Source organism: Musca autumnalis, unplaced genomic scaffold (genome assembly GCF_047663935.1).
Source record: "Musca autumnalis isolate F117 unplaced genomic scaffold, ASM4766393v1 scaffold_2, whole genome shotgun sequence".
NCBI lineage: Eukaryota > Metazoa > Arthropoda > Insecta > Diptera > Muscidae > Musca > Musca autumnalis.
This window is the reverse complement of record NW_027411755.1, coordinates 235813029-235832129: the sequence shown is the minus strand read 5'-3', so window position 1 is coordinate 235832129 and position 19101 is coordinate 235813029. Positions and strand designations below refer to the sequence as shown.

General features: G+C 39.6%; 1 protein-coding gene across 1 annotated transcript in view; it reads left to right on the top strand.

Moving 5' to 3' along the window:
• Nucleotides 1-19101, top strand: part of Dhc36C (Dynein heavy chain at 36C) — a 179390-nt gene that overhangs the window by 6635 nt on the left and 153654 nt on the right. The window contains exons 2-11 of the mRNA XM_073971035.1: nucleotides 4793-5116; nucleotides 5451-5703; nucleotides 5854-6069; nucleotides 9066-9228; nucleotides 9289-9522; nucleotides 9575-10864; nucleotides 15270-15559; nucleotides 15628-15750; nucleotides 15893-16046; nucleotides 16107-16715. Of these exons, the coding sequence (XP_073827136.1) occupies nucleotides 4793-5116; nucleotides 5451-5703; nucleotides 5854-6069; nucleotides 9066-9228; nucleotides 9289-9522; nucleotides 9575-10864; nucleotides 15270-15559; nucleotides 15628-15750; nucleotides 15893-16046; nucleotides 16107-16715 (3656 nt within the window). The remainder of the gene's footprint in view (nucleotides 1-4792; nucleotides 5117-5450; nucleotides 5704-5853; nucleotides 6070-9065; nucleotides 9229-9288; nucleotides 9523-9574; nucleotides 10865-15269; nucleotides 15560-15627; nucleotides 15751-15892; nucleotides 16047-16106; nucleotides 16716-19101) is intronic.

The window sequence follows — 19101 nt, the reverse complement described above, 5'->3', positions numbered from 1 at the left end:
ATATTGGGGATTTTCCTTACGATATTTACTTTGTGCGTCCACACCAGCAAAAATGTAATAAAATTACGTCTCCGCATTGCCTGCGTGGGTAGATATGGAATGTTTTTATTTCGTGTCATATGACATTGATAGATAGTGTAAACTACCTCTAAGTCATATCTGGTAAATGACATCTTCTAACACAATTCCTTTGATGTCCTTTTCCACCATTCTTTCTTGAACCGTAGTAAAACTACCACATGATGAAACTTTAACTCGGTCGGCTGGTATAGCTCGTGGTTCATACGACGTCGGTATTCACCGTCAATGGATATTGGTCCATAAATCTATCGAAGAATTTTTCTCTCAAACACACCAAGTTCTGCCCCATCAGCTTTCGCAAGTACTCATGCTTCAGATCTATACTTAAGTACGGGTAGTATCAGTGTCTGGTAGAGTGTAAAGGCCTGGGTACATAAGTTTCCGCGCCTGCTTAGGCCGCCATCACACCATCTCCTTTTTACATGTATGACATCAGCTGTTCTGTATATTAGTATACCCAAAGTGACAACATACATGTGAAAAAGCAGATGGTCTGATGGCGGCCTTACCTTGCTTGCTTCTGATAAAAGAAAAAAGGATAACCCAGTTCGAAATTTGCTCGGCCTTCTTTATTCATATATTTTTATTAGTCAAAAATGAAGCAACGAAAAGCAATGCAGCTTATGTACCCAGCCCTTAAGGCCTGCGTACATAAGCTGCTCTGCCTGATTGCCTTGCTTTCTTGCTTAATTTTTGACATAATAAAAATAAAAGAATAAAGAAGGCCGAGGACATTTCGAACTGGGTTGCCCTTTTCTTTTTTATTCTTTTATCAGAAGTAAGCAAGGTAAGCAGGCAAGGCAGCTTATGTACGCAGGCCTTAAAGTTTTGTTTGACGAGAGGGGTTTTACTTTAAAACCGTTTACTTAGACCAAAGTAGCATCTGTTGGCCAATATTATTCTTCTTTTGATTTCAAAACTGATGTTGTTCGCTTTATTCATGGCGGTGCCGAGGTAAATAAAGTCATTTACTACCTCAAAATTGTAGTTCTGAACATCAACAGTTGGTCTGAGTCTACTGGACGTCTTGCGTGTTGATACCATAAACTTTGTCTTATCGCCGTTGACTGCCAGACCCACTTTGGCAGACTCTTTTTCAATTTTCGCAAAGGTGGCTGTTGAACGACCTATAAAGCCCTAAACACATCCAACGTTTGAGTAAAGTTTTGTGTCATTCATCTATCAGAAATGACACAAAACTTTACTCAAACGTTGGATGTGTTAACAGCTTTATATCAATATCGTCTGCTTAGGCCAGTAACATTATATCCTTATTGTATATAGTGCTATTTTTATCTCTATCGGTATATATACATTCGCTTCTCGTATGACCTTTTCCAATAGAATGTTAAATAGGTCACATGATAGGCTGTCACCTTGCCTGAAACCTCGTTTTGTTTCAAAAGGTTCCGAGAGGTTCTTTCCTACTTTAACAGCTGATCTTGTATTAGCCAATGTCATCCTGCATAATCTTATAAGTTTTGCAGGGATGCCAAACTCAGACATGGCTTGAAACACGTTTTGGCTGTCGAAAGCGGCCTTATAGTCGACGAACAGGTGGCATGTGTCGATCTGTCTTTCGTGGGTCTTCTCCAGTATTTGGCGCAGTTTGAAGATTTGGTCAATTGTCGATTTACCAGGTCTTAAACCGCATTAGTATGACCCGATTATGTTATTGACCATGGGTTTTAAACGTTTACACAGCACACTCGACAGCACTTTGTATGCGATTGGGAGCAGACTTACTAGGCGTTTACACCAGACAATTTGTCTTCACATACAACTCTGATTTACTAACACATGCATACATTTGACGTTTGTCTCTCAGCTGTCCATCACTTTTTCACAGACAGCCGGGTTGGTAAATTTTTGAAATTTTTGTGAAAAAGAAGTGAGATGATAATTCAAATGTGCTGAAAACAAAAGAATATGTACAAAACAAAATATGTAAACGGAAAACAAAAAGAAATCGGTGATTTTCATTCATAATTTTACAACTGTTTTCGCAGTTGTCTGGACGCCTACGTCACACAGGCAAGTTGTAGGATTTTGACAATCAATACATGAAGTCAACTGTCCTGTCATTTGTAAACGCAGGGTTAAGGTAGAAACACAATGAAATACGCCGCTTTTTTCACGCTCAGTTTCATGTAAAGGATTAAAGGCCAAGTACTACCTATTTCAAATGCTACCTAATTCATTTGAATTAGGTAGTACTTGGCCTTTAATCTTTTACATGAAACTGAGCGTGAAAAAGCGGCGTATTTCATTGTGTTTCTACCTTGAAGGTGTGAACAGAATGAAATACGCCGCTTTTTTCACGCTCAGTTTCATGACAAAGATTAAAGGCCAAGTACTACCTAATTCAAATGCTGTCTAATTAATTTGAATTAGGTAGAACTTTGCCTTTAGTTTTTTACATGAAACTGAGCGTGATTAAGCGGCGTATTTCATTGTGTTTCTACTTTGAGAGCTTCATGAAATGCTTCTTTCAGATCCTGAGTACGCTATCTGTATCAGTTACCAGATTCCCTTCATGATCTTTGCAGGAGAATGTGCCTGCACCATACCCTTCAGTCTGGTGTTTTATACCCTAGACAGACGGCAGCGTTAATTTGCATTAACTGTCTTAATTCAAATTAATTCGTATATTATCCACATTCTTAATGCACAAAATCAAAGGAAATTTAAACTGAATTTAGGTATTTCAATATGGCAATGCTGTAAAAGAGAGCCCATATTCATGTAGGAGAGAGAGCATATTCATGCTCTGAGACACAATTTGCATTGAAAATCAATTGTCTTTTGTCAAATTTCCATGTTTAAGAAAATAAAAAAGGAAAACAAATCAGACATTTTCGCGTTTCTTTCAAATAAGCAGTGGTCTTTCTCGAATAGAATAGATCAAATCTATTTTTAAAATTTTTATTTTCACAAGCATTTCATTACCCACCATACCAATTCTATCGAAAATAATATCTTCTTCAAATGCTCCTTTAGAGTTTTGCGACATTTTTTTAATATTAAAAGGATTCAAAAATATCGCGAATAAATTTAATTTATTTTTGCATTATCGTGGTGAAAATGTCAATGGTAGAAAGTATATTTGTTTCTCATATTTGACGAACTTTTGTAAAACTTTATGAAATGGTCTGCTGGGTACAAACAAACAACACAAACAGCTGTTTCATAAATGCAGAAACTATCGTCTGTCAGGGTAAAAAGTTAATTCAAATTAAGGAATTTTTAATGCAAATTAACTCTGCCGTCTGTCTAGGGTATTACCCTCTGGTAAAATTTGCGGACTTCATTCTGACTCCTGAACATCTCGAGTTTCTCACGCTCATGTTTTTCTTGCTCTTTCGTTTTTCTTCTGAAAATACGATATTTTTCTTTCGCGCTTCGTGTTGCTACTGAATGCAGGGTTGATCTGTATGCCGCGTTCTTATCTTTAGTAGCCTTACGGCACTCCTGATCGTACCATAGATTTTTAGGTGGTGGTTTGGTACCCAAGCACAGATTTTACGCCACTAAGTGCCGTAAAATTAGTTAGATTAGTTAGATTTTGCGGCAAGTGAGTGGGCTATTCTTTGCCACTGCGCTTCCACATTATCGGGACAAGCAGTGCCGTCTTCCAGCATGTGAGTCAGTTGAGCGGAATAGGCTTGTGCTATCTGTTGTGTTTGTACTTTTGCGGCAGCATTAAGGCGAGTGCGTACCTTTGCTGCTACAAGGAAGTGGTCCGAATCGATGTTCGCTCCTCGAACCGATCGGACATCTAACACACTGGACGAGTGTCTTCCGTCTATCACAACATGATCAATCTGGTTTCTTGTTTTCCCATCTGGGGATATCCACGTGGCCTTGTGTATGACGAGGTGTTGGAATCTGGTACTGCTCACTACAATGTTTTTTGCCGCTGCAAAATCGATTAGCCTCATTCCGTTGTCGGATGTTGCCTCATGAAGGCTGAACTTCCCGATCGTGGGACCAAAGATATTTTCTCTCCCAATTTTAGCATTAAAATCTCCTAGAACAATCTTAACGTCATGGTCAGGGCAGCGGTCATATGCTCTCTCTAGGCGCTCGTAGAATATATCCTTTGTCTGTTCATCTTTCTCTTCGGTCGGGGCGCCAGCCTACTTTGCATCATTGTAAAGGTGGGATTTTCTACTTTCATACTTAGGCTTTGCTTTTTGATGATCCCCAAGCAAAGCTGTGATATCCGTCATTACAATTGAAAAATTGCCTGGGAAAAGGTGTGGGGTAAAAAAAACGCCATACTGCATGTAAATAAAATATGTATGTGGTAACACTGTTCACTATGCTGGTGTTATTAAAGTTCGGTACCAAAATAGCTCGGTTGTTGTCCTGGCTAGTGTTAACTATTACTCTTAACTTCAAATATAGATGGCAATGTGTAAAGAGAGCATACGATATATCGTCCAACCGAGGCAATTTTTTTCGTTTGGCTGCAGTTTGTTGTGAGATATAGTTGATTTCAATTGATTTCTCTTTGAAGGCATCAATTTGGAAAACGAAATAGCAAAAGTTTTGAACGAAAGCGAAGTAGATTATCCTAAGGCTATAGAATTTCGCATTTTTATTTGATCACCAATTTTGGGGGTGTCGAAAAATATTCAATGTCTCCTATTATCTTAGAACTTTTGAAAACAAATAAAGGCCCTTTATTCAATTGATTTTCTTCCAGCACAACCAAAATACTTCAGCTCCCAACATGCCAGTAGCAGCACCAGTGGAGGAACCACAAGTTCCATCAAACGCCCCTGTTCCAAACAAAAATTTGTCTATAATCGCCCCAAACCAGATGTTCTCCAAAGTATTTTGCAATCCAAGGCCAATCCTGCCTATAATGCAAGACGCCTCTGGTACGAATTGAATATGCCGGAGTGTACAAGTGAAATATTAGATGGGCGAATGTTGTCAACTACCATACCTGAGAGTTTGCTATGTCATACCCGAGATATGCGTCCTAAACGAAAGGTGCCAACAAACAAGAAGAAGAAAAAAGAAAGTAAGTACATTAGTAGAATTATTTGGAAAGAGAAACTACTGGCAGAAACATCTGCTGGTGAAGTTGAAAGTAGGATAAGAAGCAAAAGTTGGTCCTTTCCAAAGTTTAGATTTTTTTGTTTTGGCATTATTCCTTTGTGGTCGTCATCAGCAGCAGAATCATCATCAGCCCCAATGTCTAAACATTTAAACGAACTAACGTTTAAAGTTCCATTGGGTGATTACCACCACAAAGAACAGAACAAAGACCAACAAAACTTGTTACCTTCTTTAATGCCAAAACAACACTATTTGCTCCCCTGTTGCCCCTCTTACCTTACTCACATTCTTTGCAGGACGTCCTTCATACATGCAAATGCGCTTGGAACGAGAAAACTTTCGCAAAAAGTTGGTAGAATTAATTGCCCGTAAAGATGATGAGGAGGCCAACGCCACCACCATGACCGATGAAGATGATGCAGCTACCATGGATTGGGAGGGAGAATTTCCCAATCAGCAGGAAAAGGAGGTGTTACGTTATTACTACTACATTAAGCATGGCATCGATACCATCCACGTATCACCAATGAGCAAAAAAGTTTTAAACAGGTTAGAGAGAGGGAGAGATAGCGCTCAAAAGCGGAATTTGATGCGTTATTGGCATTGACTTTGTTGGAAAATTAATCTAATGATTAGCGTATAATTGGTTCGTTAAAATCTTCTTCTACTCCTTGCTTTCCCCTCTGTCTTCTCTTGCAGAATTAAAAGTCAAATTCCACCGGTCCTAAATAAATGGGAAACAGCTCTGACAGAGAATATCAATGAAATCAAATCCGATTATATATTTTCCATGAAGAAAGCAGTGGTGGATTTTGTTTTACAGAATTCTTTGGCAAACCTCAAAAAGGAAACAAAACTTGAATTGACAAAGGAGCGGAAAGAAGTCAATGCAATGTCGAATAAATGGAGATATCGGTAAGTCTTTAGGGTAGCAAGAATGGCAAGGAGGGGCATACAATTTAATGGAAAACCATTGAGAACTTGTAGATGGTGTCTCAAAAACTATTCTTTAAAAAAATCCACGTTTCTTGGTCTGATGGTGCCTCAAAAAAATTCTTTAAAACATCCAAGTTTCTTGGTCAGATGGTGCCTCAAAAAATATTCTTTAAAAAATCCACGTTTCTTGGTCTGATGGTGCCTCAAAAAATATTCTTTAAAAAATCCACGTTTTTTGGTCTGATGGTGCCTCAAAAAATATTCTTTAAAAAATCCACGTTTCTTGGTCTGATGGTGCCTCAAAAAATATTCTTTAAAAAATCCACGTTTCTTGGTCTGATGGAGCCTCAAAAAATATTCTTTAAAAAATCCACGTTTCTTGGTCTGATGGTGCCTCAAAAAATATTCTTTAAAAAATCCACGTCTCTTGGTCTGATGGTGCCTCAAAAAATATTCTTTAAAAAATCCACGTTTCTTGGTCTGATGGTGCCTCAAAAATGTTTCTATAAAAAATCCACGTTTCTTGGTCTGATGGTGCCTCAAAAATGTTTCTTTAAAAAATCCACGTTTCTTGGTCCGATGGCGCCTCAAAAATGTTTCTTTGAAAAATCCACGTTTCTTGGTCTGATGGTGCCTCAAAAATGTTTCTTTAAAAAATCCACGTTTCTTGGTCTGATGTTGCCTCAAAAAATATTCTTTAAAAAATCCACGTTTTTTGGTCGGATGGCGCCTCAAAAAATATTCTTTAAAAAATCCGCGTTTCTTGGTCTGATGGTGCCTCAAAAAATATTCTTTAAAAAATCCGCGTTTCTTGGTCTGATGGTGCCTCAAAAAATATTCTTTAAAAAATCCACGTTTCTTGGTCTGATGGTGCCTCAAAAAATATTCTTTAAAAAATCCACGTTTCTTGGTCTGATGGTGCCTCAAAAAATATTCTTTAAAAAATCCACGTTTCTTGGTCTGATGGTGCCTCAAAAAAAATTCTTTAAAAAATCCACGTTTCTTGGTCTGATGGTGCCTCAAAAAATATTCTTTAAAAAATCCACGTTTCTTGGTCTGATGGTGCCTCAAAAAATATTCTTTAAAAAATCCACGTTTCTTGGTCTGATGGTGCCTCAAAAAATATTCTTTAAAAAATCCACGTTTCTTGGTCTGATGGTGCCTCAAAAAATATTCTTTAAAAAATCCACGTTTCTTGGTCTGATGGTGCCTCAAAAAATATTCTTTAAAAAATCCACGTTTCTTGGTCTGATGGTGCCTCAAAAAATATTCTTTAAAAAATCCACGTTTCTTGGTCTGATGGTGCCTCAAAAAATATTCTTTAAAAAATCCACGTTTCTTGGTCTGATGGTGCCTCAAAAAATATTCTTTAAAAAATCCACGTTTCTTGGTCTGATGGTGCCTCAAAAAATATTCTTTAAAAAATCCACGTTTCTTGGTCTGATGGTGCCTCAAAAAATATTCTTTAAAAAATCCACGTTTCTTGGTCTGATGGTGCCTCAAAAAATATTCTTTAAAAAATCCACGTTTCTTGGTCTGATGGTGCCTCAAAAAATATTCTTTAAAAAATCCACGTTTCTTGGTCTGATGGTGCCTCAAAAAATATTCTTTAAAAAATCCACGTTTCTTGGTCTGATGGTGCCTCAAAAAATATTCTTTAAAAAATCCACGTTTCTTGGTCTGATGGTGCCTCAAAAAATATTCTTTAAAAAATCCACGTTTCTTGGTCTGATGGTGCCTCAAAAAATATTCTTTAAAAAATCCACGTTTCTTGGTCTGATGGTGCCTCAAAAAATATTCTTTAAAAAATCCACGTTTCTTGGTCTGATGGTGCCTCAAAAAATATTCTTTAAAAAATCCACGTTTGTTGGTCTGATGGTGCCTCAAAAAATATTCTTTAAAAAATCCACGTTTGTTGGTCTGATGGTGCCTCAAAAAATATTCTTTAAAAAATCCACGTTTGTTGGTCTGATGGTGCCTCAAAAAATATTCTTTAAAAAATCCACGTTTGTTGGTCTGATGGTGCCTCAAAAAATATTCTTTAAAAAATCCACGTTTGTTGGTCTGATGGTGCCTCAAAAAATATTCTTTAAAAAATCCACGTTTGTTGGTCTGATGGTGCCTCAAAAAATATTCTTTAAAAAATCCACGTTTGTTGGTCTGATAGTGCCTCAAAAAATATTCTTTAAAAAATCCACGTTTCTTGGTCTGATGGTGCTTAAAAAAATATTGTTTAAAAAATCCACGTTTCTTGGTCAGATGGTGCCTCAAAAAATATTCTTTAAAAAATCTTTAAAAAATCCGTTTCTTGGTCAGATGGTGCCTCAAAAAATATTGTTTAAAAAATCCACGTTTCTTGGTCAGATGGTGCCTCAAAAAATATTCTTTAAAAAATCCGTTTCTTGGTCAGATGGTGCCTCAAAAAATATTGTTTAAAAAATCCACGTTTGTTGGTCTGATGGTGGCTCAAAAAATATTGTTTAAAAAATCCACGTTTGTTGGTCTGATGGTGGCTCAAAAAATATTCTTTAAAAAATCCACGATTCTTGGGTGGATGTTGTCTCAAAAAATATTCGTTAAAAAATCCACGTTCCTTGGTCTGATGGTGCCTCAAAAAATATTCTTTTAAAAATCCACGTTCCTTAGTCTGATGGTGCCTCAAAAAATATTCTTTAAAAAATCCACGTTCCTTGGTCTGATGGTGCCTCAAAAAATATTCTATAAAAAATCCACGTTCCTTGGTCTGATGGTGCCTCAAAAAATATTCTTTAAAAAATCCACGTTCCTTGGTCTGATGGTGCCTCAAAAAATATTCTTTAAAAAATCCACGTTCCTTGGTCAGATGGTGCCTCAAAAAATATTCTTAAAAAAATTTACGTTCCTTGGTCTGATGGTGCCTCAAAAATATTCTTTAAAAAATCCACGTTTCCATGTGGTTGAAAAATTATCCTTAAAAAATCCTTTCCCATTTTCAGTTATGATGAAAATCGTTGCCGCCTCAAGAGAACCCTATTCTGCATACATCGCTCTGTGGCCCATATTTTGGAATTGTGGAATACCAAATACAAGGAAATCACATTGGTGGATGCTCGAGAATTATCCAAGGTCTCGACACCATTTGAGTTGTTTGAATTTGCTGTAAGTAATGGAATAATGGAATTAGTTGCTTTGAAACAATTCTCAATGACTTTTTTCCAGTACACGGTGGGTCGTCATGTGGACCAGGCCAAAAATATGCTGGAAAATGAGTGGTATGGGGAGATCCATGCCATTCTCTTGAGGGCCAGTAATCGTGGCCAGCTGCCGGATGTACGCAAAACCAGGCTTATACAACGTTTCTATAATTGTGTGGCGGCCTTGATGACTCAACAACTGGAGGATATGTGCATAAGAAGTTTAAATCGCTTTGCGGATTTTATTTGCGATTATGCGGTAAGAGAAGTTTTTCAGACCATGGATGATTTTTATCTATTTTTCCTTTCAGAAATCAAACCCTGGCTTTAAAATCTCTTTAATGTTGGAAGACGAAGATGTGATTGTTTTCAATCCAAACTTCTCCAAGTTCCAAAGTGAAATGGTGCGCATAATCGAGTCCATTGTCTTGGCGGTACAAAACTTGCCCAGAATTGAGAGCAAACTTTACACGGATTTAAAAATCTCCGACAAACTCATTTTGACTCCTGCCATTCCCGAGTCCTTAATTGCCGAAACCCGAAACCGAATTTGTGCCCTACTCGAAGAGGAGAGGATTGGCCCTGAGTTGCGTCTACAAGATTTCGATGAATATATTGATTTGATGAATGGTCGTGATGCGGAACGGGTATCAAAATTCATATCAGCCCAACCTGAATTTGAAGCCTTCTGTCAAATGGTCCATGAATATCGTGACAAAGAGGATAAAATTTCCCGTGACATATGGGGTGTTATACGCATGGGTCTCTATGAGTTCCATAGAGAGAAATTTATTGGAAATTTAGAAAGTTTTGGAAGGTATATGCAGGAGCAGCTGCTCAACCACATGGTCAATGATCAGCAAAATAAAATTTCTAAATTGGGTAAGGAATATGAGTCTATTGCCAAGAAGGCCTTGACCATACCCAAGGATACGGCCGAGCTAATGAGCCTTAAGGCATATGTCATCAATACCGAGGAGAATGTGGTGCCCGAAATGGAACAAAGACTAAGAGTCAACATGGGCCACATCTTGTGGTTAATGGATCACACGTTGTATTCCCCTCTGCAAATTAAAAACAATTCCAACACCTTTCAATGGTATCTTAAATTACCCTCAATATTTGAGGATCATCGCGTTATCATTGCCGATAAGACCATTGAATATCAAGAACTTCTAAAGAAGCGAATTGATAGTTTCCGTAGAGAACTCCAAACCTACTTTGATCAGGTACAAACCTATGATGAATGGGGTGATATAAAGCAACTGGCCAAATATAAGCGGAAAGCAAATATTCTGGACAATCGTTTGGTTATGGCCATGGATACCATTGATCGAATCAATGAAGAGGAAACTTCATACGGTTGGGATCTATCACAATATTTTATACGTAAGAAAGCACATGACCAGCTGAAGCCCTATAAGACGCTGTTTGATGCGGGGCAAGAGTTTATGGATAAGTATGATCTGTGGATGAATGCCCAAGTGGGAGCATTTGACCCCGATGAAATTGAGTCGGAGGTGGCAAATATGTATCGCATCATTCAAAAATTGGAAAAACAAATGGGTGACCATCCCACCACCATGACACTGATAAAGGATGTAAGTTTAACAAGTGAGCAAAGGCTATAGTCGGGACGGGGCCGACCATGTGATACCCTACACCACTAGCCCTGTGCATAAGGTTTTCACTGGTAAACATTTCTTTTAGGGAATATAATCCGACTACCACCAAAAATAATATGCCTCTTTCTCTCTGGACCCCCATAAGCAATCAAACTTTCGTGACCATCCGATCAAAATTACGACCTGTACCTTGATTGCAAAAAATGGAAAAATTGGATGCATTACCGACTATTGTGGTATCTCCCTTGTTTGATCACCTTCGCCAACCTGCTTTACGCCAATGTAAAGGTAATATTTTCTTCTTCCATTGACAGGTTTTGCCGTTGGAATACCCCTACTAAAAGCCAATATATTCACAAAGAATAAAACTTTGAATTTGTCTCCGAATGAGTTTTTGCCCATTCCGATCCCTAAATATTATCCATCATTAAAATCAGTAGGCTTCTTTCTCTGTGGGACCCCCATTAACCCCCAAAATTTCGTGACCATCCGATCAAAATTGCGACCTGTAGCGTGATTACAAAAAAATCCGAAAATGGGATGCATTATCGGCTATTGTCATATCTTTGCTATTTGACCACCTACGACAACCTGCTTTACACCGTTGTAAAGGTGATATTTTCTACTTTCCTTTCCAGGTTTTGCTTTCGATATACCTCTAAAAGAAACAGACATATTGGCTTTGAAATAAAATGTTGACTTTTCTCCAAATAAGTGTTTGCCCATTCCGACCCCTAAATATCATCCGACCATCACCAAAATCAATATGCTTCTTCATCTGTGAGACCCCCATTAACCCTGAAATTTTCGTGACGATCCGATCAATATTGCGACCTGTAGCGTGATTTCCAAAAAAATAGAAAAATGGGATGTATTACCGACTATTGCGATATCTCCGTTATTTGGTTACCAACGCCGACCTAGTTTGCATCATTGTAAAGACGGGATCTTCTACTTTCATAGTCAGGCTTTGCTTTTGGAAAATTTTCAACCAAAGCTGTGATATTTGTCAATATAATTAAAATCGCAAAAATGAAAATTGGGGTTTTATTTTCTACTATTGCGATATCTTCGTTGTTTGATCACCTACGAGCACCTACTTTACATCATTAGAAAGGTGATATTTTCTGCTTTCATTGTCAGGCTTTGCTTTTGGTATACCCCATATAGAAGCTGAGATATTCGCTTTGGAAAAAAACGTTGTCTTTTTATCCACCTAAGTTTTTTGCCCTTTCCGACCCCTAAATATTATCCGACCATCACCAAAATCAATAGGCTTCTTCCCCTCCGGGACCCCCATCAACATCCAAAATTTCGTGACGATCCGATCAAAATTGCGGCCTGTAGCGTGATTACAAGGTTTAGATGGACAGACGGACAGACGGACAGACGGACGGACGGACGGACGGACGGACGGACACACATAGCCAGATCGACTCAGCTCGTCGAGACATTCATTTTGATATATATAAGTATGGGTCTACGACCATTATTTCGATGCGTTACAAACTTTTTGGCCAAAACCAACTTATAATACCCTCCCCACATAGTGGTGTAGGGTATAATAACTTTTAATGCTCAGAGTTATTACAGTTGGCATAGTCGCTATGACAGCAGCCTGAATTTTCAGTTGCTTTTGAGGTAATGAACAAGACACGAGGTAATTTATAAGGGTGGCGCCATGGTTAACATGCCATCACTTTGGAATGAATCGGGATATTTTTATAATTTTGTACGTTTTCGATTCGACGGTCGATTCTGTGCACCGGATTGACTCGGATGTCCCATAGGGTCGCCTACTGTAGTAGATGGCCCATGGGGTCGTCTACCGTTAGAGTCGTCTACCGTTAGGTTAGTGTCGTCTACTATAGGGTAGATGGCCCCTAGGGTCGTCTACTGTAGAGTAGATGGCCCATAGGGTCGTCTACTGTAGAGTAGATGGCCCCTAGGGTCGTCTACTGTAGAGTAGATGGCCCATAGGGTCGTCTACTGTAGAGTAGATGGCCCATAGGGTCGTCTACTGTAGAGTGGATGGCCCATAGGGTCGTCTACTGTAGAGTAGATGGCACATAGGGTCCTCTACCGTAGAGTAGATGGCCCATAGGGTCGTCTACTGTAGAGTAGATTGCCCATAGGGTCGTCTACTGTAGAGTAGATGGTCCATAGGTTCGTCTACCGTTATGACCCATAAGGTCGTCTACTGTAGAGTAGATGGCCCATAGGGTCGCCTACTGTAGAGTAGATGGCCCATAGGGTCGCCTACTGTAGAGTAGATGGCCCATAGGTTCGTCTACCGTTATGACCCATAAGGTCGTCTACTGTAGAGTAGATGGCCCATAGGGTCGCCTACTGTAGAGTAGATGGCCCATAGGATCCTCTACCGTAGAGTAGATGGCCCACAGGGTCCTCTACCGTAGAGTAGATGGCCCATAGGGTCCTCTACCGTAGAGTAGATGGCCCATAGGGTCGTTTACTGTAGAGTAGATGGCCCAAGGGTCGTCCACTGTAGAGTAGATGGCCCATAGTGTCGTCTATTGCAGAGTAGATGACGCATAGGGTCGTCTACTGTAGAGTAAATGGCCCATAGAATCGTCTACTGTAGAGTAGATGGCCCATAGGGTCGTCTACTGTAGAGTAGATGATCCATAGGGGCGTCTACTGTAGAGTAGATGGCACATAGGATCGTCTGCTGTAGAGTAGATGGCCCAAAGGGTCGTCTACTGTAGAGTAGATGGCCCATAGGGTCGTCTACTGTAGAGTAGATGACCCATAGTGTCGTCTACTGTAGAGTAGATTGCCCATAGGGTCGTCTACTGTAGAGTAGATGGTCCATAGGTTCGTCTACCGTTATGACCCATAAGGTCGTCTACTGTAGAGTAGATGGCCCATAGGGTCGCCTACTGTAGAGTAGATGGCCCATAGGTTCGTCTACCGTTATGACCCATAAGGTCGTCTACTGTAGAGTAGATGGCCCATAGGGTCGCCTACTGTAGAGTAGATGGCCCATAGGATCCTCTACCGTAGAGTAGATGGCCCACAGGGTCCTCTACCGTAGAGTAGATGGCCCATAGGGTCATCTACCGTAGAGTAGATGGCCCATAGGGTCCTCTACAGTAGAGTAGATGGCCCATAGGGTCGTCTACCGTAGAGTAGATGGCCCATAAGATCGTCTACTGTAGAGTAGATGGCCCATAGGGTCGTCTACTGTAGAGTAGATGGCCCATAGGGTCGTCTACTGTAGAGTAGATGGCCCATAGGGTCGTCTACTGTAGAGTAGATGGCCCATAGGGTCGTCTACTGTAGAGTAGATGGCCCATAGGGTCGTCTACTGTAGAGTAGATGGCCCATAGGGTCGTCTACTGTAGAGTAGATGGCCCATAGGGTCGTCTACTGTAGAGTAGATGGCCCATAGGGTCGTCTACTGTAGAATACATGGCCCATAGGGTCGTCTACTGTAGAGTAGATGGTCCATAGGGTCGTCTACTGTAGAGTAGATGGCCCGTAGGATCGTCTACTGTAGAGTAGATGGCCCATAGGGTCGTCTACTGTAGAGTAGATGCCCCATTGGGTCGTCTACTGTAGAGTAGAAGGCCCATAGGGTCGTATACTGTAAATTGCATGGCCCATAGGGTCGTCTACTGTAGATTGGATGTCCCATAGGGTCGTCTACTGTAGATTGGATGGCCCATAGGGTCGTCTACTGCAGATTCGATTTCCCATAGGGTCGTCTACTGTAGAGTAGATGGCCTATAGGGTCGTCTACTGTAGAGTAGATGGCCCATAGGCTCGTCTACTGTAGAGTAGATGGCCTATAGGGTCGTCTACTGTAGAGTAGATGGCCCATAGGGTCGTCTACTGTAGAGTAGATGGCCCATAGGCTCGTCTACTGTAGAGTAGATGGCCTATAGGGTCGTCTACTGTAGAGTAGATGGGCCATAGGGTAGTCTACCATATAGTAGATGGGCCATACGACAGTCTACCATATAGTAGATGGCTCATAGGGTCGTCTACTGTAGAGTAGATGGCCCATAGGGTCGTCCACTGTAGAGTAGATGGCCCATAGGGTCATCTATTTAGAGTAGATGGCACATAGGGTCGTCAGAGATATAATGTTTTCCTGGCCCAGTAATGGTCCAAATGCTAAAGAGTGATTACTAAACTTATACACAGTTCCAATATGGATTACATCGGTCCATTCCTCCATGTATACTTCTAGGTACTTAAAGATAAGTCCTAATTACCAGTCAGCTTCTGCTGCAAAGACAGGCAACTGTAGCAACCACGCCAATTGTAACGGGGCCGGCTATATTTTCCACCTCTAAATGTTTCTCCCATTTCTCACGGATTCCTTTCCCTTCCTGTATCACACTCTCTTTTACAGATCAAAGAACAAATTGAGGCCTTCCGCGAACATATGCCCATAATATCTACCCTGGGTAATCCTGGCATGAAGACAAGACATTGGGAATTGGTTTCGGAAATTATTGGTTTCCCCATAAAGGTCTCCCCGGAATTGACATTGTCACGCATCATTGAATATGGTCTGGAAGATTATGTAGCTAAATTTGAAACCATATCGGAAAGCGCTACCAAGGAAAATAATTTGGAACGAGCCATGGCAAAGATGGTGGCCGAATGGGAAGATATATCATTTTCCGTATCACCATATAGGCAAGGAGGGGGTTTGGACTACTTTATTTGAAGAAATTTTAATGTCTTTGTTGTTCTTCTTCTTTCAGAGATACGGGTACCTATAAGTTATCGGCCATAGATGATATTCAAGTCCTTCTCGATGATCAAATTATCAAAACCCAGACAATGAAAAGTTCACCGTATATTAAACCATTCGAAAAGGATATATTGTAAGTAGAAGCCTCAAAAGATCCGAAATAACATACAAAAAGCTCGCTATACCATACGTGTCAAGGAGTTTCCGAGCCGCGAAGTTGAAATTAGGAACGATTTTGTTGTTTCCTCATAGTTCGTTTTTATTCTCCTCTCTAGGAAATGGGAAGCCAAGTTAATACTCCTTCAAGACATCTTGGACGATTGGTTGAGGGTACAGGCCACATGGATGTATTTGGAACCAATCTTCTCCAGTCCTGATATTCAACAACAAATGCCTGAAGAAGGTAGACGCTTTAGTGCCGTCGATAAGGTAAGAAAAAGAATTAATTCAAACCCCCTCCAACCTCTATTACATTCTTCACACCTTTAGATCTGGAAAGAGTTGATGAAACAAGTCAATACCGATTGTCGTGTCATGGCTGTGGTGGAAATTGACAAAATGTCAGAAAAGCTAAAGAAAGCTTTCAATCTTCTGGAAATCATCCAAAAAGGTCTCAATCAATATTTGGAAAAGAAACGTTTATATTTTCCACGTTTCTTTTTCTTATCAAATGATGAGCTGCTGGAAATCCTTTCGGAAACTAAAGATCCAACGCGAGTTCAACCACATCTTAAGAAATGTTTCGAGGGTATTGCTACGCTGAAATTTACCGAAGAATTGGAAGTGACCATTATGCGTTCATCGGAACGTGAAGAAGTGGAATTGGTTGATGTAATATCGACAGCTAAGGCTAGAGGGCAGGTGGAGAAATGGCTTTTGGAGCTGGAATTAGATATGAAGAAAAGTATACACAAGAAAATGAGTGAAGCTTTTTATAGTTATCCGAATAGTGTGCGCCATGAATGGGTGCTGATATGGCCCGGTCAATGTGTCCAATCTATATCGCTGACCTATTGGACATTGAATATTACCGAGTGCTTTTTGTCCGAGGATCCCTGCGGAAATTTGGAAAAATATTTGGAAACAAATGTGGTGCAGGTAAGTAAGAGGATGATGGCTAAAAACTAATCTACATAGACTAAAGACACGGTATTTAGATGACGTGGATAAAGCTTCTATTTGTGTTATCCTTATAAAATACTTAAGCTATTTAGAGGACGCTGATGAAGTATTTGAGGAATTAAGACGAAGCGGATTAAATATCTGAGGTATTTAGATGACGTGGATAAAGTATTTGAGGTATTTAGAGGGTGTAGATAAAGTATCTGAAGTATTTAAAGGGCGTGGGTAAAGCATCTGAGAAATTAAGATGGAGCGGATAAAGTATATGGTGTATTTAGATGACGTGGATAAAGTATCTGAGGTATTTAGAGGGCGTAGATAAAATACATGAGGTATTAAGAGGAAGTCGATAAAGCATCTGAGGAATAATGGTGGAGCGAATTAAGTATCTGAGCTATTTAGATGACGTGGATAAAGTATCTGAGGCATTTAGATGACGTGTATATAGTATCTGAGGTATGTACATGACGTGGATAAAGTATCTATGGTTTCTAGAAGACGCGGAGAAAGTATCTGTAGTATTTAGATGACGTGGATAAAGTATCTGAGGTTTTTAGAGGACGTGGATAAATCAGCTGTGGTATTTCGAGGGCGTGGATAAAGTATCTGAGGTATTTAAAGGACGTGGATAAAGTATCTGAGGCATTTAGATGAAGTGTATGAAGTGTCTGAGGTATTTACATGACGTGGGTAAAGTGTTTTTGGTTTTTATAAGACGTGGATAAAGTATCAGAGTATCTAGATGACACGGATAGATGACATGAATTATATGCTATCTAAATGACGTGGATAAAGTATCTGAGGTATTTAGAGGGCGTGGATGAAGTATCTGAGATATTTAGAGGACGTAGATAAAGTACATGAGGTATTTAGATGGCGTGCATAAAGTATCTGACGAATTTAGATGCTTGGATTAAGTATCTGAGGCATTTCGATGACGGGTATAAAGTATCTGAGGTATTTACATGACGTGGATAAAGTATCTATGGTTTCTAGAAGACGTGGATAAAGTATCTGTGGTATTTAGATGACGTGGATAAAGTATCTGAGATTTTTAGAGGACGTAGATAAAGTAGCTGTAGTATTTCGAGGGGTAAAGTATCTGTCTGAGGTGTTTAAAGGACGTGGATAAAGTATCTGAGGTATTTACGTGACGTGGATAAAGCATCTATGGTTTCAAGAAGACGTGGATAAAGTATATGTGGAATCTATATGACACGGATAGATGACATGAATTAATTAGCTATGGTATCTAGATGACGTGGATAAAGTATTTGAGGTATTTAGAGGGCGTAGATGAAGTGTCTTAGATATTTAGAGGACATGGATAAATTATCAGAGGTATTTAGAGGGCATGGATAAAGTATCTGATGTGTATAGAGGACGTAGAGAAAACATCTGAGGTATTAGGATGAAGTAGATAAAGTATCTGAGGTATTTAGATGACGTGTATAAAGTATTTGAGGTTTTAAGTGGACGTGTATAAAGTATCTGAGGTTTTTAGAAGACGTCAATAAAGTAGCTGTGGTAATTCGAGGGCGTGGATAAAGTATCTGAGGTATTTAGATGCCGTGGGTAAAGTATCTGAGGCATTTAGATGACGTGTACAGTGTCTGAGGTATTTACATGACGTGGGTAAAGTATCTATGGTTTCTAGAAGACGTGGATAAAGTTTCTGTGGTATCTAGATGACACGAATAGATGACATGAATTAATTAGCTATGGTATCTAGATGACGTGGATAAAGTATCTGAGGTATTTAGAGGGCGTGGATGAAGTATGAGATATTTAGAGGACGTGGATTAAGTATCTGAGGTAATTAGATGGCGTGGATAAAGTATCTGAGGTATTTAGAGGACGTACATAAAGCATCTAAGGAATTAAGATGGCGTGGATAAAGTATATGATGTATTTAGAGGACGTGGATTAAATATCTGAGGTATTTAGAGGGCGTGGATAAAGTACTGAGGTATTTAGAGGACGTAGATAAAGCAACTGAGGAATTAAGGTGGAGCGGATAAAGTATCTGAGGTATTTAGATGACGTGTATAAAGTGTCTAAGGTATTTAGATGACGTGGATAAAGTGTCCGAGGAATTTAGATGACGTGTATATAGTATCTGAGGTATTTACATGACGTGGATAAAGTATCTATGGTTTCTAGAAGACGTGGATAAAGTATCTGTGGTATCTAGATGACACGGATAGATGACATGAATTAAGTAGCTATGGTATGTAGATGACGTGGATAAAGTATCTGAGGTATTCAGAGGGCGTGAATAAAGTATCTGAGGTATTTAGAGGACATGGATAAAGTATCTGAGGTATTTAGAGGGCGTGGATAAAATATCTGAGGTATTTAG